Source organism: Ammospiza nelsoni, chromosome 19 (assembly GCF_027579445.1).
Source record: "Ammospiza nelsoni isolate bAmmNel1 chromosome 19, bAmmNel1.pri, whole genome shotgun sequence".
NCBI classification, from domain to species: domain Eukaryota; kingdom Metazoa; phylum Chordata; class Aves; order Passeriformes; family Passerellidae; genus Ammospiza; species Ammospiza nelsoni.
Window position 1 is genome coordinate 7430442 of NC_080651.1, and position 26091 is coordinate 7456532.

The 26091-nt window shown below is 49.0% G+C and overlaps 1 protein-coding gene across 1 annotated transcript in view; it reads left to right on the forward strand.

Annotated features, from left to right (window-relative positions):
* The first annotated feature begins 7506 nt into the window (after window positions 1-7506).
* The window catches only part of UBE2O (ubiquitin conjugating enzyme E2 O), a 62230-nt gene continuing 43645 nt past the window's right edge, over window positions 7507-26091 (forward strand). Inside the window, exon 1 of the mRNA XM_059485661.1 lies at window positions 7507-7881. Coding sequence (XP_059341644.1) covers window positions 7507-7881 — 375 coding nt within the window. The remainder of the gene's footprint in view (window positions 7882-26091) is intronic.

The window sequence follows — 26091 nt, forward strand, 5'->3', positions numbered from 1 at the left end:
CATTCCACAGCCTGCCTCTTCCTGCTCCCACACAGCTGCGGAGGGTCAACAGCTCCATTAAATTAGAGCCACAGCAGCGTGCCCAGATTTGCATATTTCGCAGCTCTCTCAGCATCTTCAAAGAGCCCCGAGCATCGCTGCGGCCCCGCAGCCGGGCCGGTCCCTCTGCTGCAGAACCCGCTCGGGAAGGCAGCGATTATCGCCGGGCAGGGCTGGCTGCGAGGGGCCGCATGTGGGAGGCAGATGAATCACGGCTCGCCCCCCTCCCTGTGCCGGGATTGGGAACGGAGCCGTGCACGGGCGGCTCAGGGGCTCCTCAGCCCCGCCGAGCCCCATTATCCCGGGGCTCAGCGCATTAAGCGGCTTGCGGTGTCTGCAGCCCCGGCTGTGAGGCAGGGTCTGCCCTCACGGGATGCAGATGGCACCGGGATCCTTCCCCCTGTGACGCCGCTGGAGAGGTTTCTCCCTCAGACTCACGTAATTGCATAATTCCCAGGCTGGGCGCTGTTTACATCCCTGCTCGGAGCCTTCCCCTGGCTCGGCCATCGGGACCCACTTTTCCAAGGGGGTGATGCTTTTGTCCTGGCAATGACCTAGCAGCAGGGCTCTGCGCTTTGGCATTGCTGCAGGGTCAGCTGGGGGCTCTGATTTCCTTCTCCCTCACCTCCTTCCTTTCCATCACTCAGTGCTGGTGCTTGTTGTTGCTGTAACTTCCCAGCAGGACGTGGCTCTTTGGACATACTCACTACTCCCAGCACTTGCCAGGTTGCCCACCTGCTGCTTCTATCCCTCAGTGCTCCCTCTCCAGCTGCCAGGAGTGGTTTGAATTCACCAGCAGCTCCTGAGAAGCCAGCATGGTTCCAGCCCTTCCTCTGGAGCAGGACATTGTGGTTTAGGAACCTGCCAGCTGCTGCTCCCTCAAAATATCAACACAGGGCTCTGAACAGGCCCTGGAGGGGCCACTTCTGCTCTGTGCTCTGAGGTGTTTATATATGTGTATCTATAATATTAATAACATGCAAATATACATGTGTATGTCTACCCTTTAGCATATTCCCTTTGGCCCATCAGTGGTGGGACTGATTCTCCCCACAGACACTCTCAGGGAGCTGGGGAAGGGATGAAGGGATGATACTCACATTTTTGGGTTTCTCAGCAATGGTTAGGTGAACAGGCTTTGAACATTGGCTTTGACCTGCAGTAAACATGAGCCTTTGTGTTACAGATACATTTTATGAAAAATCCTTTCCTTAGAAGCTGGGAGGCCTCAGGAACAAAAGGTAAACATTGATTATCTGCTGCTGTGGAATGCAACAGGTGCATCTGGGATTGGTCTCATGGGGTTGTTTCTAATTAATGGCCAATCACAGCCCAGCTGGCTTGGACTTTCTGTCTGAGCCACAAACCTTTGTCATCATTCTTTCTTTTTCTATTCTTAGCCAGCCTTCTGATGAAATCCTTTCTTCTATCCTTTTAGTATAGTTTTAATATAATATATATCCTAAAATAATCAAGCCTTCTGAAACATGGAGTCAGATCCTCATCTCTTCCCTCATCCCCAGACTCCTGTGAACACCATCACACCTTTGCAGGCCTGGTGTATCTTGCTGCTTTTCTACCTTTGAGGAAGGAGAACAAACAAGTCTGGCAGATGCTTTTAGCCAAAAGCAGGAGACGGGTGCCGGGAGCCAGCCAGGACCTCTGTAGTCCCTCCCTGGAGGACAGCAGTGCTGCTGATTAACCTGCTCTCCTGTCTGTGAGCTGGGTTTGTAACTAGGTCACAGCCACTCGTGGCACAGCCCTGGGGGAAGAGGGTCGGGGGGGCTGCAGGAGCCTCTCTGCGAGGAGAGGGCTGGGCAGGTGGGAAGGAGCCCAGCAGTGGCAGCCCCACCCTCCAGACCCAGCCCTCCAAGCAGTTTGGAGCCAGTTGTGGCTTTGGGAAGAGGAGGTTCCAGCAGCCTGGCAATTTTGGGGGCATCTTGCTGCTTACGGGATCTGTCCTGTCCCCAGCCCTAACCCCGGTACATGCTGCTGGGAGCCAGGGTGACCCCTGGACATGGTGGGGACCAGATGCCACCCACAGGGAAGAAAAACCCTGGAGGGCAAGGCTGAGCCTGGAGCAAGGCCCTTTTGGGGGAGTTCTGAGCTCTAGGTCTCGGTGAAAAGGGAGAGAGGAGGGAGAGGAGGAGGATCGTGCTCACATGGAGCTGTTCATGCACAAGGTTGTGCTGCTCCGAGTTCTCTGTAGCAGTGTTTGGTCAGGGCAGCACAGCCAGAGGGGGAAGGGCTGGGTGATCACGATTCCTGCAGGATCACGGAATGCCTTGAGGTGGAAGGGATTTCACAGAGCATCTCCTTCCCTGCCCAGCCAGCCTCCAGAGGCTCTCTGGGATCACAGAGACAGGATGAGGGATTGCCATATGCTGCATCACTCGCTCACATTTCTGTTCCCTGATGTTAATGGGGACACAGGGACTCCTGCTGAGCGTGATGATGAAGATAAACGCCCAGCTCCCCCTGGGGGAGGGTCTGCATGCATTCCCTGTGACACCAGCTGCTCTGAAAGGCCTTTCCTGAAGGCACCAGCTCTTCCCAGCAGGGAAAGGACAGGAACTCTGCCTCTGCAAAGCAAAAGAGGGAAACACGGGGAGGATCGGCCAGGGAGGGGCTGCAGAGAGGAGAAGGTGGGGGTGGAGAGCCCACCTGCACCTGAGGGCTGGCAGGGGGGGTGGAGAGCTCACCTGCACCTGAGCCCTAAGCAGGGGGGATGGAGAGCTCACCTGCACCTGAGCATGGAGCAGGGGGGATGGAGAGCTCACCTGTACCTGAGCACGGAGTAGGGGGAGGTTCAGTGCTCACCTGCACCTGAGGGCTGAGCACGGGATGTTCAGAGCTCACCTGCACCTGAGGGCTGAGCACGGGGTGTTCAGAGCTCACCTGCACCTGAAGGCTGAGCACGGGATGTTCAGAGCTCACCTGCACCTGAAGGCTGAGCAGGGGGGATGGAGTGCTCCCCTGCACCTGAGCACGGAGAAGGGCGTGGGGGGCGTCAGCTGTCACCGGCACCTGTACTGAGCAAAGGGGGGTTAAGTGCTCACCTCCACCTGAGCCCGGGGGGGGGGGGGGGTGTTCAGTGCTCACCTGCACCTGAGGGCTGAGTATGGGGGGGTTCAGAGCTCACCTGTACCTGAGCATGGGGGGTTCAGAGCTCACCTGTACCTGAGCACGGGGGGTTCAGAGCTCACCAGCACCCGAGCGCGGAGCCCTCAGCCCGGCCGCGGCCGCGGGGCTCCGAGCGGCGCTGCTGCCCTGGGGAGCCCCGGGCCGGTGTCGCCGCACCGAGGCCGCCGGGAGGCGACAGCCCACGAGGTGGCACCAGAGCCCCGCCGGCCGCAGCCCGGCACCGGCACCGAGCGGGCACCCACCGGGCACCTGGCACCCTCCGGGATCCCCAGGGCACATCCCGGCACCCAGCGGGCATTCCAGGCCCTGTGGGCATCCCCAGCACCCAGCAGACATCCTGGTGCCCTGCTGGCATCCTTGGCACTGCCACACCTCCCTGTGTCCTGGGGTACCTCCAGCCCCTGGCAGCCCCCCCAGCACCCTGTGGGCACCCCAGCACCTGCCCCTGAAACGCTGAGCAAAGAGAGCCTGGGAGACACCCAGGGAGGAAGGGCCGGCCTTGCTTTTGAGCAGTAGATAGATAGATAAGGGCTATCCTGGGTACCCCAGCACCTGCTGGGCATCTTGGCACCCTCTGGGCATTTTGGCACCCTCTGGGCATTGTCACACACCCTCTGGGCAGCAGTAGCTCAGCAGGGAGATGCTGGTGATCTAACCGAAGTGCCATAAGGTGGTTAGATCACAGGCACAGCTTGGTTCCAGGGAGGATGTTCTCCTGCAGAGTAAAGGCCATCCCTTCCCAAAACAGCCTCACCAGCAAGAATTGTCCCTAAACTGGGAAGGGAGGCTGCTTGGCATGTGGCACTTTGTGTGTTTTGCTGGGTGGTGTGGACTTGCAGAGCTGCCTTGTCAGGAGCCAGGGCATCCCTCTGGCTGTCCTGAGCAGCCAAGACCCCTGCCAGGGGGCTCAGAGACCCTGGCACAGAGCACAAAATGCCTGTGTGGTTTAGATTATGACCCGTGGAGCAAGTTACCAACCTTAGACGAAGATCATCAAGCCATGACAAATTAAGTAGAATGATAGAGAATTTATCACAAGGTGAAAAAGTAGATTTTGGGGTTTTTTAGAATAGGGGTTCAGGGGGCAAAATGGAGAGATCTGGGCATGTCCAGCCCTTCTCCTTCTTCTTGGCCTCCATCTTCTGCTGTGATGTTGGCACTTGTGGATTGATTTAGAGTAGAAGCTCACTGTCTAACATAGGTGATAGGTATTGGGAAGTAATTGTAAACATTGTACACGCAGTTTTTATTGCAACACCGCCCCAGGGGCAGGCAAAATGCCTCTGACTGTCTTGTTGAGCGGACCTCAGCAGGACAGGAGAAAGAATTTTACAGATAAGATACAATGAACAACCTTGAGACCAAGAAATAAAGAGCCCCGACTCCTTCTTCAAGTGCCAGGCTGGGAAAAAAGACTTTCCAACTTGTTTTGGGGTCACTCTGACCAGCTAGAGAGATCCCAACAGCGCCTCAGTGGACATCTGGATAGTGATGTTAAACGGGAGAGGCTCATTTTGACACCCAGGCACTGTAAAATCTGCAGGCTGTCAGTGCTGTGACAGCCAAGGCCCTGGGCTGCTGTGCCCTAAAAAAAGCAATCAGTCCTCCTTCAGTGGCACTTCCTGATGGAAGCATATCAGAGCTCCAGCAGGGATCAGAGTGCAAAAACACACCCAGCTAACGAGCAAACAGCCCTGACGTGTCCCCATTACAGTCACCCTGCCGTGAGCCCGGTCAGGGGTATAATGTGATTGTTTTCCTGGCTATTCGTGGCTACCTGAAACCCCACCACTGCTCTTCAGCACATAATAGCCCTGAAGAGGGACAGTTTCCATCTCCACACATGACTGTGCCTATTACTGTATCTATATTTTATTAGTGGCTGTTGCAATGTACATTAAGGAGATGATGAGGAGCATTGCTGTGCTGGATGAAGCTCTGCTTTGAAACCTCGAGGAGACATGGCATCAGAGTAAATGAAGCCAAAGGGCACTTTCTGCCTTTGAGAAAGGCCTGATTCTGCTTCCACAAAGGCACAATTCTCCCTGGCTGCAGAGGGAGAGGGGTTGGAACCTTGTCCACAGCTCCAGGTGGGCTGGATGAATGTTCTGGGGGGATGTGTCACACTCTCCCCTCTAGCACAGCAGTGCTCAGAGGGTGAAATCCTCAGGGTGAAATCCAGAGGCACTCGTGCTCTGGATGCTGCCTATCAACCCTCCAGCTTGCCCACAGAGGTCAGGGCGTGTGGATGCAGCTCTGTATTCCCAGGAGCACATCCCTGGAAGCAGCTGCAATCCCCCAGCGGCACTGAGTGGATATTTAAACTGCCTTTCCCTGTGGGCCATGCTGCTATTTAGCCACCCAATGGTCCCTTTTAGCTCTGTTCTGTTTCTTATCCCTGGAATCACATTAACACTCTGCCTTTCTGGTGAACAGGATGCTGTGGGGAGTGATTAAATGCTGGGCTGGAGGCTGGCCTGGGAGCAGACAGGGAATGGAGGGGTTCCCTCCCTGGTTTAGAGGCAGGACAGGGGTAGTTTGTACCTCTCCATCCCTCTGAGCATCCTGCTGCCCTGCCAGCCTCACCCAGGGTAGTGAGGAGCTGTGCAGAGCTCCCCCATCACCCACACTCTGCCTGCCCAGCCCCTTCTCAGCTGCTTCCCAGGGCTTCAGGGCCATTTGCAAGATTGGAAAACCCCAATCTTGAGGAGAGGCTTCCAGAATTTAGGAGGTGAGCACAGGCAGACCTCCGTGCTGGTTGCTTTTCCTAAGAGGAGAAACCTTGGAGGGTGGATTTGGATCAGCCAAAGCCAGCTGGTTGATCCAGCCAAGGCAGAGCAGGCTGGGAGGGAGAGGACGAGAGGGAAAACACTGCTCTGCTGCTCCTGGGGTCTTTTCTGCAAGAGAACAAATTAGGCCGAGGATTTCAGGCATTTTCTCGATATTCAAGCCAGGCAGGAAGGTCTAGGGAGGGAAGAGGCAGAATGTGCTGTGGTAAAAGATAGCCAGTGAAGGCTATTTTGGATTCCCTTAGTCCTTTGCCTGCCAGAGCAGCAGGACCTGCTCAAAAAAACTTTTCTGTTTACAAAATCTCTGCAGACTGAGGGGAAAATCCTTCGAGCCAACAAAGCCAAATATTCTGCTCATTTGCACACCCTAATGAGGGCTTCTAGGAGCCATGAAAAGCGAGAGCGGGCTTTGATGTCAGCTGGAGAGCAGCTCCCAGCTTCGAGCAGTGCCCAGTGCCAGGATGGACTCCCGGCTGTGCCCAGGCAGAGGGGTCTGTGAGCAGCACAGGGGAGCGGGGGGGATGCAGGGCAGCCCCCAGAGACTGAGAACTGGGGGATGGTGAAGGGTCCCCCATCCCTGGGGCTCAGGGACAATGCAGTGCAGCCCCTCCATCTCCGGGGACCAGGGGCTGATGCAGTGCAGGTTCCTCCATCCCTGCGGACGATGCAATGGAGCCTCCCCCCAATCCCTGGGGTTCATGGGATGGTGCAGCAGAGCCCCCCATACCCGGGGATCAGAGGGTGATGCAGCGCAGCCCCCCATCCCTGGGGATGATGATGCAATCCTCCCCATCCTTGGGGATGATGCAGAGCAGCCCCACACCCCTGGGAGTCAGAGAACGATGCAGTGCAGCCCCCCCCTCTTTCCCGGGGATCAGAGAACGATGCTGTGCAGCTCCCCATCCCTGAGGATGATGATGCAATCCCTCACATCCTTGAGGATGATGTAGAGCAGCCCCACACCCCTGAGGGTCAGAGGAGGATGCAGCCCCCCATTCCTGGGGCCAGTGGTGCAGCGCAGCCCCCATCCCGGGGGATGACGATGCCATCCTCCCCATCCTTGGGGATGATGCAGAGCAGCCCCACACCCCGGAGGGTCAGAGGAGGATGCAGACCCCCATTCCTGGGGCCAGTGGTGCAGCGCAGCCCCCATCCCGGGGGATGACGATGCCATCCTCCCCATCCTTGGGGATGATGCAGAGCAGCCCCACATCCCGGAGGGTCAGAGGAGGATGCAGCCCCCCGTCCCTGGGGGCGATGATGCAATCCCCCGTTCCCGGCGATCAGCGGACGGTGCCGCCCCCCCGCCCCGGGTCCGGTAACGCAGCGCAGCCCCCCTGGCCCCGCCCCGCCCCCGTTCCGGTCCCTCCCCGCCCCGCCCCGATCCCTCCCGCCGTCCCGCCCCGCCCTCCGTGGGCGTGGCCTGTGCTCGCTGTGGGCGTGTCCTCCCCTGGCCCCGCCCCTGGGCCGTTACTTGCCGCCCCTCCCCTGCCCTCCCCCTCCTGCCGGCCGCGCGCTCCCGCTCACCGGCGCCATGGCGGAACAGCCCGAGGAGGGGGCACCGGCACCGCCGGCACCGGCACCCCCGGCTCCCCCCGCCGCGCTGCCCCTCTCCGCCCCGCCGGGCGGCTCCCAGCGCCTCCTGTTCTCCCACGACCTGGTGTCGGGCCGCTACCGCGGCTCCGTGCGCTTCGGCCTAGTGCGCCTCATCCACGGCGAGGACTCGGAGGAGGACTCTGAGGAGGGCGGGCGCGGGGCCGCGGCCGGCGGCGCCGCCAGCTCGGGCGGCTCCGAGTCGGGAGGCCCCGGGGCCGGCGGGGAGGATGGCCGCGCCAGCCCGCTGCGGCGGGGCTACGTGCGGGTGCAGTGGTACCCGGAGGGCATCAAGCAGCACGTCAAGGAGACCAAGGTAACCGGGGCGGGGGGCGGCCTGCACGGGCACGGGGCCCTCCCCGGGGGGCTGCCGCCGGTTGCGCGACCGGGGCGCCGCCTTGGAGGCCTCCCGGGGCAGGGCCCGCACGGCCTGCGGGGCTGCGGGCTCGGGGCGTTGGAGGCTCCCGAGGCGGAGGTTGCTGCCCCGTTTCCCCCGTGACGGCCGCCCGTGCGGCGAGCAGCCGGGGCGGGGAAGGGGACGGTGTTCGGTGTTCTCCGGGTGTGAAATCCCGTTCCTTCCCTTCAGCACGCTCCCTTGGCAGCCCAGCGTGGATGCTGCCGCTGCCTTGCGCTGATGGCAGAGCACGGCTGCTCTGTGAGGCGCTGGGGCTCGCTGGTATAAGGAGAAGCGGGCCTGTGAAGGTGATTCGAGCGAACTTCCAGTCAGCTCTCACTTCTGGAGTTGTAGGCCAGTGTCTCAGCCTTTATTGAGCAGTGTCGTCACCGCCTGTTCTAGGGGAGTCAGCAGCTGAGCCGGGAAACCACCCCTGGATAAAGATTCCAGCAGGAAACAAACACGGTTTGGATCTGCCCTTGTTTACGTGAGCATTTACCCCTTGCTAATGAGTTGCACGGAAATCTGTGGCATCTTAATTATATCTGCCGAGCCACAAGGTGTAGGTCTGTCTTGGAATATTATCCCCACTTGCCAAAGTTGGTGTGGCCTGGGGTTTCAGCCCAGGCTGACTGACAGTTCCGAGACAAAAGCGGGCGAGGGGGGCACTGTGATAGAGCACAAAGGGGCTGCCAGGGATGGGCGTTGCACTGAGCAGAACGAGTGCCTGCACTGTCCCTGCAGGCTCCCCCTGCTCCTCTGGGCTGGCACTGGGAAGCAGGAGGCTTCTGGAGAGCCGTCTGCTTTGCTGGCCCAGAAACAGCCCCACACCTGCAGGAGAGAGGGGAGACTGAGAGGAAGAAAGGTGTGTTGCAGTCTTAAAGGCATCGCTAGGATTGCCAGTGCTCCAGAATGAGCTAAATTTAGGTGGTAGTGTCATTAGACACGTGACTGCTTGGAGATAAGGAAAACGAAAACAGGTATTCTGAAAAGATACTGCCATGTTATGTATTTCTACCTTAAAAAGAAACCCACCTCTTTTTCTCTAGAAAAACTCCATAATTCAATCACTGCAACCTTCCAGTAAAATCTTCATGTGTTGTTGCAGCAAAAATTTGTCCCAAGTTGAGTTTGGTTTTCAGCATCTAAACAAAACCACTTCCATTTGGGTGAGTAAACACGGATTTAGTTGGTGCTGTTGGGTTCCTAAATCCAGAAGTGTTAGCTCTGACTTCAGTCACTTGGTAGCTGCACCCATTGCAGTGTTAGAAAAAGCTGGGCTGAGGAGGATCAGAAATCAAAGACACTTATGTAAATAAACAGTCTGTCTGTTTTCCCTTTTAGTGCTGCTGCCCTGGTGTAGGTGCCTTTACCACTCGGGTAATGGACCCTGGGGAGAAGTTTCCTGAGTGCTAGAGAAATTTAGGTGTACTTGTATTGATTTTTTTCTTTTTTCTGGAAAGCTGCCCACTAACCAAATGGAGAGGCATTGTGTACAGTCTGCACTGCAGTTTGGGGTTGCTGAAAACAAACCTGACACCACTGGAAACATGCAGTGGGACTGATCATGATTTTGTGGTTATAATTGGGTTTTTTTAGCTGTCTGCTAACCCAGCCTCTTTTGGGTTCCACTGATGTGTGAGAACCAGCCAGGTAAGCCTGACAAGCTTGTCATTGTCCCTGCTGGCACAAACCATAGGCGTTTTATGGTTATCCTGGGTCTAAGGTTTGTTGGCTTTTTGGTGCTGTTGCCTGCAGGTACATCTTTGGCTGTTAAGGTCTTGTTTGATGTCCCTAAAACATTAACCTGTCCTGGTGACAGCTCAGCCCTGGGCTCCAGAGGATGCTTGCTGCACTCTTTTATTTCCCTTAAATCTGAAAAGGGCAGAGGGTGAAGGTGCTCTTGGGGCCAGGGCTTCTGTGTCAATTTAGTGAATCAGATCCTGATTCCACACAGAAGGCTGGCTGTCTGTCTGTCTGTCTGCCTCCTGTTTGTCAGGTGCTTCAGGATCTGGGAATTCTGGTGTGTGTATTGGATAGAGTGAGTGTTGTAACCAAGGGAGAATTAAAGCTGTTGGAAATTTTGACTCCAGTGAAACAGCACCTTTGACTTCCAGTGCAAAGGTCAAAAAGCAATGCAAAAGTCAAAAGTACCTAATTAATAATCCTTGAGCTTTCCTGTCTTTTCTTGGACCGTTTGGGGTTTTTTCTTGGACAGTAATTTTTGCTGTTGCTTCTGGAAGTTCAACACTTGCTGTTTCTCTTTCAAGTGGCAGAAGATCTTTTAAGTGGCAGAATGCACACAATTACTGATATTAGTCAGTAAAAGAAACTTTCTCTTGAGATAGAGCTTAGCAGGTGGTGCAAAGCCCCACCAGCTCCTCCAAGAATTGTGCATGTGAGCACATTCCTGCCTTTGGTTCCCCTGTTGATAGTCATTAGCAGCATAACAATGATGAGAATAAAAAGAGCCAGGATTTCTCTCTCTGGCTTCAAGTGCTCCTTTCCTGCTCTCCATGGCCATATCACCTGTTTAAGACACTGGGAAATCACTGTTGCTGAGTGTTGTAAAACCTAAGCAGACCTGGAAGGAGAAAGCTTCCCTTTGCAAATACATTTGCCATCCATGTCTTGTCTGACCCAACAAATCTGCAGAGCAGTAACTCTGGGTGGTTAAAGCCATATCTCTGGAGGTAATTTGGAAAGCAGGTTTGGAAGTACTGTGAATTGCTGTGAACACCTGATACTTTTTAAAATAAATTATCAGGAGTTCTTGGGACCCAGCTGAATTTCAGGATCTCTCTGCTGTAATTCTGCATTCCTGCTGCACACTTGAGCTGCCTTTGGGAACTTTATGGGAATGCTTGAACATACTAGGTGTTAGTCAGGTTCTGGGGATTTAAAATGCTGCTGCCCTTCCTCCTGCCTCTCCCCTGAAAGCCTCAGAGCTCTCTGTGACCTTTCATTTTCATAAAGCCTGGGCAGGGCAGATCAGCTGCTTGTGCAGCTGGGCGAAATGGAAAGTGCAGGTGTTGTGTTTCAGCACCTTATCTGAAGGCCTTCAGGCAGCCAGGCCTCCCGAGCTCCCTGTGCCTCCCTCTGGGAGTGAGGGCTTGGATGATGCTGGGATACCCTGGCAGTGCTGGGTGATGTGCAGGGACCATTGCAGGACCCCAGGTTTGCTCTAAGAGTCCAGGTGCAATTTTAAAAAAAGTTTTTCACAGCCTTTTTTGTAAGGTCCAGATTATGATTTAGTTTAGATGACTTTCTTCCCTCATTCAGCTTTGCTTTGGAAACAGATTCAAACTCCTCAGACATAAGGTGGTGGCTGATAAACTCATTATCTGGAAATTATCTGATGTTATCTCCAAAAGGCTCTCCATGAATTCAGCTCTGCTTCTCCCACACAGACCTTCTGTTCTTTTCTACCCTTTGCTCCTGTAATTTCCTGACCTCAGATATTGGGTCATGGATCTAATACAAGGTCACAGGAGGAGTTTCTGAAGATCCTCCAGGTCTGTGTTTTCCCTCTGTCCACTCAGAGCCATCTCTCACTGCTGGGATCCTGGCCCACCAGCATGTGCCCTTCAGATGTTAATCCTGCCTAGTGACTCTGCAACTTATTTACAACTGAGGTATGAAAACAGCCTTAAAAATCTTCCATCTTCAAACCTGCTGAGGTGTTGGCCATCTGGAGGTGCAGTGTGGATACATTGAAGGGGGAGAGCAGGATCCTTTTTGGGGCTGTGAGGAAATGCTGGCCATAAAGCCAAACTCTGGTTTTGTTGCAGCACACAAATCTCATGCCCATAAACTATTAACAGAGAGTTTTACTGCGTGAGGAAGCTGTATCTAACCCTCTTCTTGCATCTGACATTTCAGTTACTCTCCCAGGGGGGTTCTTTGAAACCACCTGATGTTTGTAGCTGTTAGAGACAGAAGAGAAAAGGCTTACTGGAATTTTTGTGGTTCTGCATAATATAGAACCAATTAATGTGTGACCTTTCCATCCTGTGGGTATCCATTGCAAGGTTAGGTACCCTTGGGTCAATTCCCCATTTTACTTTGATTTGTTTGGCTCTTGTGATATAGACTTGGGGATCATCATTAATATTTTACTGCAAAAGTGGAATCAGGCACAATTCACAGTGTGGAAGTCTCAGGAGTACTAAATGTTGTACATTGTTACTGCTCTGTGTGCTGTGTGCAGAGTGAATTGGTAATTCAGGAGTTGAAAGTGGCCATCTGAGCTAAGCCATTTATTATAATTATTCCAAATGTAGACAGGAGTGTTATTTTTAAAATGAGTGAAGGCTGTCCTCAAGCAAGCAGTGTTGATGTGCTCTCTTCCAAGGTGTGCTCCCTTTCAGTGTGCTGCTGTAGCTTAAAAAAAACCCAAACTAAATTAGTAATGCTTTTAGAACTAGTAAACAAACTAATGTGCACTAAAAGCTTTAGAAGGAATCAATCGATGCCCGTGACAGGCTCTGAAATACCTGTGTGGGTGAGACATTCTGCTGCAGCTTTCTCATACAAATTTATTTGCTGATGTGATGCAGCTCCAGTGCAGACTTTGGCAAAAAAAAGAGGCTTTAGGCAATTTTATAAAGTTTCTTTTTTGGCTGAAGATTCTTTATTGAAGTTAAATAGCAGCAGCTTTGACAAATGGTTTTTGGGACAAGGTCTTGCTTGCCTATGGCAGCTGTCCTTAGCTCCTCTCTTCAGAGGAAAGGCATTATTTTTAATGTTCAACATGTGTGTTTGTGTGGGAAATAATTGGTGTTTGGAAAGCTAAAAGCCTCTCCTCCTTTGACTGTTTAATTGCTTGGGGGATTTCAAAGGCTCAGAAGATGATGACACCTTCAAATGCTACTTAGGAAAACCCTGCCTCATTTTTTCCATTCTGCTGTTACCTCCCACCTTGTGCAGGGTCTCTGCCCAAAGGGACCTGTGTTTAGGTCATCCTGAGCACAGGAGCTGATCATTTGAGCTGAAATCCTTGTGCTTCCTTTTGAGGTTGGCAGTCCTGACTTTCCTGGAACTGAGATGTGAGATGATGGCTCAGCTTCTGCGTTTTACATATTTCTCCAGAGAACTTGACCTGTAACTCAGCTCAGGCTCTACCTTATCTAGCTGATGTGTTCCATTCCTGAGACCTTTAGACCTGTGACAAAGTATGAGAATGCTGACTCCTAGGGGAAAAAAAAAACAAACCTGGAGGGAGGCTCCATGGTAATGTTTGGGCTTTCTTCCATTTGCTTTTAGGCTGCTCAATAGAAATGTGCATATTTATGTCTGAATCAAAAATATTCTGCTAACTTGATTTTGTGAAGTGAAGCAAAAGTGAGTTTTTCTTAATGACAATATTCTGTAACTGGGATAGGGTTATTTCTTTCTGAATGTTAAATGTTTCTGTGAAGGGAGCAGGAAACTTTGAGGGGCAATGATTGTTAGGAGTGATTAAAAACATAAAATACTATGAACAGCATGTGGTTTTGACAGTAAAGATGCTGGGGATTGCTGGTTACTGTAATAGCTGCAGCACTTTCAGATGTGCCTGAGTTTCAAGTTGACAGGTGTCTTTTTAGCTTTAATGGTGTTTCTGGTCTGTGCTGACTGAATTTCAGAAGATCCTGTGCCTGTGGTGGTGCAAAGTACACCCAGCCCAGCTTGGTGCAGTTGGAGACACATTTCTGGATAGAAAGCATCTCTTCCTGTGCATTCAGGGTTATTGTTACCTCCCATGTGTCTGACTGCACATCTGGCCAAAAGCAAGGGCTGGTCATGTGTCTGCTGTACTTTCTGCCCTGTGTTTGGGAGCACTTGGACCAGGCCATGGAAGAAACACAAGAGGAAATTGTGAACATTTACTGGGCTCAAATCTTTGTGGGTGATGTAGATGGAATCTAATATGGTGGTGCTGGATGTGGATTTGGTTACTGTGTTGGATGTATGTGTGTGCAGGAGTGGTAAGGGGAAGGACAGGTGATGTTATCTTTGTTTTCTGCCCTTAATTGTATTAGGATTTTGAGCAACTTAATGGAGAGGCAGATCCAATAAGTACCTGCAGATGGAATTTCTTCCTCTCACAGGATGACCTGCAGGTCGAGGCCAAAACCATGGGTTGAGAGTGGGCAGATTTGAAGGCTAAGAAATCTGTGCCTCTGTACATGTTTTGGATTGCTTTTTGAAGACATGGCATCACTTTTATGCTTTGTTGAGCCCTCTCCATCAGTCAGGTGCAGGTTGCACCAGAGAAGCTCTGACTGCAGGGACCTGCAGTTCAGTTCAGGTTACTGGGAAGACTTTAGCTAAATAGCATTGATGCTTCTCTGCTGTGAGATAGGAGTGTGGATCTGCTGACCTGCTGGTCTAAAATTTAACAAATGAATAGTTAATGTGTGGAAGTGGTGTCTTAGACCAGTATCTCAATGAGCCTCTGCAGTTTTGGTGGATTTTTGGGTTTGCTTGCTGTGTTAGCTGCTGCCATACAGGTTACTTGGGTATACAAGGTGGAAGCCAAGATAGAAAATGCTTTTTGTGCACATATGCTGAGATCTTGAAAGTGGGACACATCAAGCTACACCATAAATAACCTGTCCAGTTTTTCAAAGAGTTTGAACAACCAGCTCCCTGATGATGTATGTTGGATGCTCTAGGTAGGTAGGCTTCTTTGAGATTGCAGAGCTGTTTTTTTCCATGCTTTTGCCATTGTGTTTAAAATCATGACTTCTGTTTCTTTCCTCAACAGCTGGTGCTGCTGCTCTGTGTGTGAAGGATGGGCAGTGTGGAGGCTGTGGGCAGGAGGTGACACCAAGGACTGGCAGCAGAGCAGGCCAGGAGAGGACAGGAGCCCTTGGTGTCTCACTGTAGCTTCCAGGCCAGGAAAAATTAAATTCACAGGAGTACATTAGGAACAAGGAAACCATGCTCAGCTTGCATTTGCAGTGGTATCACTTCACAGCCTCTGGTTACAGCCTCTTGAGTTGAAGAGAAGCTGCACAGCCACAGCCTTGGTCCATTAAGCAGGATTGGTTTTGGACAATGAAACTGCAGCAGTGGTACCGTGTGGTTCTGTATTCAGCACACATCACACACGGTCTCAGTGCTTTGCTCTTGTGCTGCCTGTAAAACCTTGAGCTTTTCTGCTTGTGAGGGGTTTGGTGACAGACAAGTGAAGAGGGCTATTTAATCACCAGCTGGAAAGATGAGGAGCTTAAGGCTTTAAACTATTTTTCTTAGCCTGGAGCTGGGAGTTCTGGTACTTTATTCCTATGGAAGTGACTGGGTAGAGTTGTCATTTGTCAGTGGATGATGAATCTTGTGCTTAGTAAAATACACTAATAGGGTGAGCTGGAATTAGTTCCATCATGACTTATTTTTTACCTACTTTTGAAAGGATAGAACTTCTTTGAAAATAAAAGAACTTTATGTATGAAACATTTGGGTGTAAGAAACGGTGCTGCTTTTCTGCTGATAAAGGATACTTAGCAAATAAGTAGCACTTTTCATCTTCAAAGCATTTCCTGGGCTCTGATGTGGCAGTGGGTGTTGGAAAGGTGACAAAATCTCTCCCCTTAGGTGACTCTGGGTAAGGCAGGCAGCATTAGTGCTGCCAGGTGGTGTTTTCCTGCTGTGTGCTCTGTGCTTTCTCTATTTGACCATTTCCAGGGCTCAACAGCATGACCTGGCTGCTCAGTGGAAAAACTTTGTGACATTTCTCAGAGTAGTTACAGCTAGAGATTTGTCTGGGAAAATTACTCTCAGGCAGAGCCACAATACACATTGGTTATTTGGTCTGTGTGTGAAATTGGATGCTTGGGAACTCACCACTTGGCACTGAGTAACTCAAGTTTGATTTGGTTTCACTTATGTGAGGAGCTAAACTGAGTAACCCAGTATTTTAAAAGTTAGTTTAGGTGGAAATCTAGTGAGCTGGGGGTTTTGCAAGGCTGGATGAAAAGTGTAGTCAGTGAGGAACAGCCAAGATTAACTCTGAAGTTAATTCATGGTGGTGTTTCTAGAATCAAGTGGGTGTTTCAGACCTCTTGGCTCAAGATGTGTTGTTAGAGAACTGGTCCTAGATCTCAGTCCTCAGTGAAATTGTTGGCAGCACCTATACAGAAACAGTTGGAGCTTGAGTAGTGCCCAGGAGCCTTTGTATTTTATTTATCCTCATGGCACTAAAATGGCTGTTCTGCTTTCCTGCTGATGGACAGGGGTTGGGGGTGTCAGAGTGTGAGGGGCTCTGCCCATCCCAAGAGTCCAGTGCTGCCTCTGCTCTCTGCCCTCACATCTTTGCTTTTCAGTATTTGGAGTGAGTGTGCACAGAGCACTGCTTAATATTTTTGTTGGGAGTTGATGGCATTTCCAGCAAGGCCCTGCTTGTCCTTTGGCTTTGCCCTTCTGTCTGCTTTTGAAGATGAAATTTGGGGTTCTTTCCCTCTTGGAATGTGTGTTAAGTATCAAATTCAAATGAATCCAAATCTCATGACTATTGCAAGTAATATTTATGCTTCTGTTCAGCCTCTGAGTCCAAGTTCCTTGAAACAACATTAGTCTTGAGACAAAATAGGCACATTTCCTAAATTTAGAGTTACTACACAGTTGGATAACTGGCTGGAAATGATACATCATGAATCTCCTCTTCAGATTTGTTTTGTCCTTAGCGCATGGAACTTCTGTCAGAAATCTTTTCTCTGTCCTTGTGCTGCAGGTTGAAGTTTTTATGATTTCCCATGCTGTGGTACAGCCTTGTCTAAGTGAACTGTCCATGAGTTCAATTTAAAGCAGAAAGTGGGAGCAGAGAAGAGGGAGGAATCTCCATCCTTTGTTTAAAACTTGCTTTTGTGTTTTTTCTTAAAGTCTGCAGATGTGGATGATTCATTTGCTTCCTGTAAGAGGTGGTCTGGCCAACATTTCAGGTGTATGTTAAAGAGCTTAGGAAGCTCTTCCTTGTTGTAGTAGTACATAATCACAGAACTTCCTCAACTGTGCATCTCTGTACATTCCTGAAATACAAGAAAACAGAGAGCACCCTGTGGAATGCCCCAGCAGGGAAGGTGACACTGCACAGGAAACACCAGCATTCCTGGCTGCTTAGTTTAGGAAGAAACCTCATGATGGCTTTCTTCATTCATTAACTGATATTTTTATCACCCTCATGTCAATGTTGTGGGATCTCACTTTGTGTTAAATTAGACAAGCTGATCCAGAGTGTGTCATTGACTCAGTGACTATTTCAGCCACAACATCTGACTTGCACAGCTGATTCGGCTTTTTGGTGCTTTTGACTCTGGAGCCAGAAACTTCCTCTGTTTTGTTTTGTGTGGTGATGGGGATTGTGCTGGTACATGATGGAGAAAAATGGCATTTGGTTCACAAATGGAATCTGCCTTGTAATGATAAAGCAAAGTATGGGGTGACTTTATTGTAACAAAATGTGTGCTGGCCAGGAACTCCCTGTGAGCAGCCTGGGCTGGTGCTGCTGAGAGCATCACTGCAGGAGCAGCCTGCTCTGTCTCTCAGAAAAGTTCTATAAAGAGTTAGCCCTTTGCTTTGATTCCTTGCATTAGGAACCTGTGTCAGTCTGCATGAGAAAAGCTGTAATTTCTAGCATAAACATGCAAACAGCTTACACCCATCTCCTCCAGCAAAAAGCAAATGTAACTCCTAAATAGCTGCCTGTCTTTAGAAATGTGCTATTATGTGCTGAAGCACAATTATTTTCTCCCTTTTCACCCTCAGACTGTACATCACTAACTTCCTTCCCAGAGAGGCTCTTTCCCCACTATTTGTGCAACCCTTGTCCACACTTAGTCCAGTTCACACTGGGCTTTCTTCATCAGAGTTCACTCTGCCTGCCCTGATCAGCCCCAAGTCCCTTGTTGAATGCTGCTAATTTTTCTTTCCTGAGCCCAAGTGTTAGATGAAAACAATTCCCACACCAGGCACTCTTTGCATTTCACAGGAATATTGTGTGGTCTGCTCTCCTGTTTCTTGTTCTGTTGTAGAACCTAGAGAGAATTTAATTTATGGAAAATAAATATCACCAATATGGTGATTACTCTGGTCACTTCAATGAATGTGTAAACTCTTTAGTTAGAAGAGTCTTTCTGGTTTTTTTCAGTGTTGACACTCTGAACTTTGGAAGAAATCCAGGCTGAGTTCCTGACTCCCTCCTAATTGTGCTATGTTCTTTTTTCTATTCTCAGTAACACAATTTAGTACCAAATTGCCATCCACAGGTATTGGCTACCATTTGAAATCTATCTGCTTGTGCACAATGGTTAAAATAATTGTGCTTTGAATTTGCTCTTATTTTAGTGTAGTGAATGCAGCCTGAGTGTTTGTGTTGCACTAATTCCTGTACTCTGCTGTTTAATTGGCACTGGGTGCAAACCCAGCAGAGTGTTCACACCTCAGGTCTCCCTCTCAGGGATGCTTTGGTTTCTTTAGTTAGTGCCCCACAGTTGCTTTCTCTTGAGCTCCAGCAGTCTCTGATTAGCATATGTACAGCCATGCAGGGCAGCTCTGGAGGAAATGCTCTTATCTGAGAGCTCCCAAAGTGAAGCTGCAAAAGGGGTTTTTTTTTACCTTTTAGTGGTTGTGCCAGATTGGAAACTGAGAGTGCTGGAAACCCAGCCTGTTGGATTTAACAAGCAGTGTTTGTTAATTTGATTTAACAAGCACCATTTGGCCTTGGTCAGTTGGGTAGAGGGGTCTCATCACCCACCCTACCTCTGATAGTAACCATTGAGTGCACTTTACTGTCCTGCTGTCTGAAAGAACCTGAACTTTCTCTTGTGATAATCTCTTCTAATCTGGCAGTGATAAGTGCTTGCTGTCAGGAGAGCTGTGATGAGAAATGAAGGGACTGAAAAATCAGCTTTCAAGGTGGTGTTTGCAGGGCATAATCCATCTCTGTGCTCCTGTACCCATGTCTCTGAGTGAGTGTTGTGCTCTGGTGCTGCTGAGGGCAGCAAACTCAGGGTGGAGAGTTCTTTTCCAGAACTGGGATCTTTGTGGCTGCTTGGTACTGTTTAGGCTAGCAAGCCATTCTAAAAAAGCATTTATAAGCAATCTTAGAACTCTGCTGTGTGTCTCCTTTCTGCTTTTTGATGCTGCAAGAATTTGTGATAGTGGCAGCAAACTGAGCACCCCAGGAGCTGAGGAGTCCATGGTAGTTGTTTTGGAAATTATGAAATCAAATTTTTATGAAATGCCAGTTGTTCTTGTTAGTGCTGCTAACTTAGCCCAGCTTTAGAACGGTTCAGGTTGCCTGCCTGTGATCTGCAGGGCTGGCAAGGATTGAATAAAACCTTAAAACAAAAGATCAAGGATTAGAGACAAAATGATATTCAGAGCATCATTGTCCAACCTGTGTATTCAATTGAGCGTGGTGGAAAAAACATCAAGTTGCAAACTGTTGCTAGGGATAATGGCAAAGTCTAAACCACTATTAAATAATTGGTAAGTTAATTCCAATATTTCAACTATAAGCTTTGTAATTTTTCTCTGAAGCAATAAACTCACCCTAAGCAGAGATAAGTAAGGTAATAGACAGAATTAGTAGCACATGAGAGATAGGATGGTGCTTTAGAACAATGCATCATCAGTTCTCTGAATACTGTACCATCACCCAGAATCTGCAGCAGCTGGCAAGCCTCATTTCACAGTGAGGACCTGGAGAACCCTCTCTGGGCAGGGTGTCCAAGTTCACTTCAAAAGGGCTCTTTAATATTTGCTGCCTGGGCTCTTGGCTCAGCTGGTTCCTGCTGTGCTGTAAGAGGATCAGGTGCTGCTGCTGCTGCTGTACACAAAAGTTTGTTGTTGTAGCAGGTTGTTTTTTCAGAACTCTTTCTTTGATTTTGATACCATTTGGCTGCTTCAGAGCTCCTGAAGTATTCCTCCCTTTTATTAGGTTTAGTTTTCTCTCCACACCTGGAGAGACACAAAGACCCTTTGTCTTCACATCTCTTATCTTTGCTATTTTCATTGTTCTCTGACAATTAAGTTATTCAGGGCAATAGCATGTTCATTGCTCTTGAGAGTGGTCCCTACCCTGTCTGGCAGGGCATCCATTTGCTCTCTCAATTTTCCAGTTTCATCAGAAAAAGATCCCTAGATACTCTCAAAATGCTTAACTGGTTAATTATGACCTTCTAGCCTGGGAGTGTTGCATCTGAATTGAGGAGTGATGTTGAGCTGAGCTTTTAGGTTTTCCTGCTGGTTTTCCTTTTTCTAGCACGTGAGCTAAAATAACATTCCCCCTTCCCCCCCCCCCCCCAAATTGCTTTAGGGTGTATAAAATGAAGCAGGATTGTCTGTGTTCTGAAGAAGAGTAAAACAAAGGATGTTTCTTCTGTTCTCATGGAAATGAGGCTCTGGGAGGAACATTGCAAGGTGAGGATGTGCTGTGTGCATACCTAGTGCAGCTGCTTAAGCTTAGTCTCATCCAAACAGAGCCTTTGAGTTTATCTTCTGCTTTCAAGAAAACCAGGCACCTGCCACTTGCAGCTCCAGTGTGATTTAGCAAAGTGGCAAATCTTCATTAGAGACCAGGAAGAGCTTTTAATCAGGAATGACAGCATGCAGTCTGTGATTTACACCCAGGCCTCAAGTGATGGGAGAAATCACCCTTCTCAACACCCACCTTGCTATAAATAGCTGTTTTCACTGGGGGCAGGTGCTACTGAAATGTCACTTGGATGAAATCTGAGTGACACGTTGAGTGTGTGTCTGAGCCAAGAGAGGCATTGTCTTTGCTGGGTGTATTGAAACGTGCAGTGTCTCTGCCAAGAGATGTTGTAATGGTGAGATAGATATCGATCACAGCTACTCTTGAAGTGTTTTGAAACTCTAATACTTCCTTGAATCATCTCAGTGCTCCATTCACAAAAGCTGCTGTTGTTAAAATGTTACACTGTAAGGTTTGTCTTGGTTTTATCCCACCCTATTCTGCCACCGTAGGGATTTTTTTTCAAGAAACTCTATACTTTTTCAGTTCCCTACTTTTCTGCACATCACAAGGGGTTATTTTCTCTCCATTGTTATGAAAAGAAGTGTTGTTTGGGTGCCCAGACAGTTGGTAACATCTGGCAGTCTGCTTTTTGGTGGATTGTTAAGTATCTTCACAGTTCTGTTTTTATAATAGTCCTCTGAAGGAATGAGCCATGGTGACTCTCCCAATGGAATATTCATCTGTCACATGCTGTCTCTGCAGTGTTTTGTGGGACTGTACTTCTGACACTGATGGGTTCTGCAAGAGGAAAATTAGTTTGTCTTGATCCATCCATTCAGCCCTGGAGTGTTTCTTGAACTTTGTGGAAGGGTCTGAGATGGGTACATGTGGTAGAAGAAAAGTAGGATTTGATTGCAAATTGCCATTATTACAATCATTTTTCAAGATGAACTTACCAGTCATCACTTGGTCTTGAGATGAGAGCAGCAGCTTCTTTTTAAACTTCATTGAAGTCTTTTTTTTAAAGCTACTTTATGGATAACATCTTTGCTAGATGAAATAGATTTGGGACTTTCGAATTACAGGCTTTGATTTTAAAGCAGACATCAGATCTTCAGGCTGTTCCATTTCAAAAGGTGTGTGACACTTCAATGCTTTAACACTCAGGCTTCTGAGCACCCATCTGGAGAACCTGGACACCCAAAGCCCATGGAAGTTATCCCTGTTGCCCTGCTTTTGACTGTCAAGGAGGATTTTAGTGAAGAGCCTGTGGGTATTGGCATTGTGGTGACAATGTGGTCCTGAAAAGGATCTGGAGCACGGCTGTGGTGGCAGCCTCAAGCACTGATGGGCAAGAGTGCACCACCCCTCTGTATAAGTGATTTTTAGTAATTCCTATTTTTGTCTTACCCTCTATCTCAGCCTGGTCTGCTGCCCAGACTGAAAGCTGTAAAGAGCTCTGAATTTGGGGCTGAAGCAGCATGTATGCTGTACAGAGTGAGGGTGCCTGCTTGCACACAGCTGGGTTTGGGAGATCTGTTTCATTTCTCCCAGGGATGTAGAAGTTTGAGTAGATGAGATGCTGAACAGCACCAGGAGCCTGAGAAATGCTGGTGCTGCAGTGAGGGGGTGGATGTCATAGAAATGGTGTCTGTGGTGCTGGGTCCTGCTGCAGAGGGAGGATCAGGTCTGTCCTGCCTTGGGGAGCCTGGGTTTGGATGTGCTCTGGCTGCCAGGCCTGCCTGACCACTGCCTTACTGCAAAGTTCTTTTCACTGACATTTCCCAGCCAGCATCTCAGAAGAGCTGCCTGAAAAAAGGAAGGAGTTTATACCATGAAAAAGGAGAGGATATGCTTGTTTCCTTCCAATTACAAGGAACTTTAAGCCTGATCTCTCCTTAGTTTGTTCTGTTTGGAGTGACACAAACCAGAGGAAAAATCGTGGGGTTTTCTTCATCTGTGATTTTCTTACCCCGCCCCCTGGTGATCTCATATCTGTTTAAATCTGAGACCTATTTCTGTGCACCATAATCCTTGTTGTTTTGTGACAGCTTATTGTATGCACATTCTGTGTGCATCTGCTGCTCTGAACTGCTTGGTGTGTACCAAAGCAGGAGTTATTTTTACTGCTGTCAGTGGTGTTGAGCTTTGCAGCACTGGGCGTATCCTGCTCTGCAGCCTTCAGAGGGACCAGGGACTTGTGCTGGTGATGGAGAGGGCAGGAAAATGATGAGGTTCAGCTTGTAAAAATGATGAGATTCAGCTTGTTGGGTTTTTGAATGTCTGAAATTAATATGGGATTGAAAAACATATCTGAAACAAATTCCAATGGGGAGAATGCACTGCTCAAATGTGTGTTTTCCAAAGGCTGTGGCAGTGAGATGTGTTGTTCTGTCAGTGCTTTTTCTGCCTTTTCTCAGTTCCTCTTGCATTCTGATGGCCTCAGTGTGAGCTGCTGTCCCTGATGCCCTGCTGACAGACTGTGTCCATGTCCCTGGTGTGCCATGGGGAAGCTCTGAGCAGCTCAGGCTGCAGCTCTGATGGATGGGTCTGGCTCCCTGGGTGTGCTGCCCCAGAGCAGCTTTACTTTTCTCTTTTTAAATTCTTTTTACACAATTCTCTTTTAATTTCTCTTTTGAACTTTCCATGTTTCATTTTTGGTTTCTTGGGGACTTTCTTAGGGTGAGCTGGGTGTGTGTGTTGTGGGGAACTGATTTTTGCTAGCTCTGCATTAGCAGAGGCTGGATCTTGATAGCAGTTTAAATTTCCTGTAACTTTTTGGACACAAGAGTTAGGTATAATCCTTACATGTGAGTTGTTGCTTTTAATTTTATTTTTTTTTATTTTAATGCAGCCCATGAGTCTGCTTTTCTTTGTTGTCTGCACTAATGGCTCACAGGCTTCTTTTCTGTGGAGAAAAGGGTTGAGCTTGTGGAGTGCCCCAAAGCTGCCTCCTGAATTTGTCTTCCTCCTCAAATCTGATCTTGACTGCAATTTCTCCAGGAGACAAGCTCTTGTCCAACAAGGTAAAGCAGCTGGCCAGGCTCACTGGGGGCATGTGGAGGCTTTGGTGTTCATCCATCCCAGTGGTCTCTGGAGCAAAGGGTGCCCATCAAACCAGGTTGCAGGTACTGCCTGCCATTATTTGAAATTATTTGAATCTGGTGGCTTTTTACCACTCTCTTGTGGAGCTTCTGTGAGCTGTGTTATCTGAAGAGACATAAGGCCTCTCCATCCATCCCTGCTGAACCCTGAAAAAATGCTGGAGCTGATTAGAGGCACATTCCCTCTGGAGATGGGGATCCTCTGAGCAAAGGAATGTAGGTCATGGTTAAGTATATAAAATGAAAAGCTACTCCATTGTAGTGGCAGCATTTCACCACAATAATCCATGAGGTCCTTGAACAAATAGAAAACCTGGTGTTATATATATGCTATTTAATATGACTCATTAAGCAAGTCTAATTAAACAGTAGCTTCAGCCTTACTGAATGACATGGCACTTAAAATCCTTGAGGGTTTAGTGTTGGCATCCTGAGCAGTTGATCCTCCTGTGTGCCATGTTTTCCTGTCCAGATCATGGTTCTGTGGTGTGAGAGCCCGAGGCCAGGGTGGAGAGGAGCAGTGAGGTGTGAGGCCCTGGCGAGTGTCAGATGGGATAAAGGTAACAGTGCATCCATGGCAGTGGGAGCCACACAGGAGCTCTGGGGTGATGAGAGATGAATCCCAGTGCAGGAATGAAGAGTCTGTGTGGGGAGGAGGAGGTGCTCTGGTCACTGCTTGACTCTGTTGCAAAGGTATGTGTTGTAACATGCAGGGGACCACCTAATGCACACCTGGTAGGGAATGTATCCCCAAAAAACTTCTGACAGGAAGATGAGGAATGCCTGTCAGCAGCAAGCCTCAGGCTGGTGGTTGTTATGCAGATGTTCATGGTTGAGGACTTCTCAGTAAAGATTCTGTTGCATTATGTGCTTTCTGTATTTTGTGGGTCATTTCATATTCCTAGAAAAAGTGTCCCTTTTGTGGTTTTTTTTTCTGTATACTCAACATACTTTTTCATCTTGACAGTATCTTGAGTACATGGGTAGACACTTGAGTATATGCAGAGTGTTCACCCTTGCAGGGAGAAGTGCCATTTTCTTGGTGTGTAATTGTCCCCAGTGTAACTGTGCACCTGGTTTTTCATAGGTGCCATTGTTCAACCCCAGTGCTGCTGCATTTCAGTGCCTCATGGCACAGTACCTTGCATATGCCTGCAAAGCTGAGCAACCTTTTAAAGTAAAAATCACTGCTGTAAGCATAGGAGTGTTCTGGCAGTGCCTCGTGTGACTTGCCTGGAATTGCTGCTGGGAGTTCCATCTCCTGCTCAGGAGCCTGCCACATCTGAGCAGTGTACAGTGGCAATTAATGAGCAGGGGCAGTTTTAAGGAGCAACTTAGTTTGTGTGTTTAATTAGGAATGACAGGCCATATAATGCAGCCTAAGGCTTAGCAACCCATGGATCCTTCCCAGAACATGGCTGGGGCTCAGCACCTCAGAGCAGTTCTGCTTACTGTTGTGCTGATGCTGTTCAGTTCATGCCATGTGACTTCAGCAACTCTGAAATCTGCTGTCCAGTCATTCCTTTCCTGCAGCTTTGTCCCTGTTTCAAGGCTGTTCAGAACAGTCCTCGCTGAGGCATTTTGTCAGTGCTAGGTAAAGGCAGATAAAAGCAGTTAATCTCCATTTTTCAGAAGAGGCAGAGCACTCTTCCAGCTCTCAGGGGAGCAGAGCCCTCTCAGTTATCTTGCAAGGGTGTTTTTATAGTGTTTGCAAATCTGCTCTACCTGTGTTTATGGCTCAGTGTTTCACTGGGGTTGTGATGAGCTGAAATCCCTCTCTTAGAGCTGAAGTCATTAAAGCAAAGAACTTGTTTTGTATGTACAGCACATAACAATCTGGTGTTAAAGCAAAATACCCACTTATCTGCTGTATATGCACATAGCAATATATCCTCAAAAAAAGGTAATTTTAGGAAGTAGGCATCAAGTGAATTACAGTTCCAGGAAATATGGGACTTGCTGTCAAGGGTAACAGGCTTGGCTTAAGAAGGTAAAATTTATTTTGCAGAGGAGACTATTGATTAGTTGTTCACCAGACTGTTTTTTATTGTTTGATGTGTAGATGCAGAGGCATCTAGATGTACAAAGCATGCACTTAGAGTCAAGCCACTGCCAGGACAAGGATCAGTGGCTTTGTAATGGATTAGCTTTATCTTTTATCCTTAGCATTTTTTCTTCTTGGTCAAGATATTTGCTGTTAGGTACGGTGCAAGACTCTGTATTGCATCTGTGCTAGGACCTGGTACCTCTCTGCTCTGAAAGATGCTCTGGATGCTTTTTTTAGAGGGGATAAAACAGCCTCTCACTGCATGGCCATGTGGCAGAGCTGCTGACTTTGGGCAAACAGGCGTTTGGTGCTTTTTGCCTGTGCTGTCTGGAGTGAGCACTTACTCCTTAAGGGCATCTCAGTAGAGCTGCTTACATCCAGTTGGGTTACAGCTGAGAGAGTCCTCAGAGGCAGGAAAGGTGCTTTAGGTGAAGGACCTTGGCTCATCTCAGGCATTATGCTGAGCTGGCACATCTGAAGGAGGGGTGGGAAGGACAGTAGGTACAAATGCACTTTGT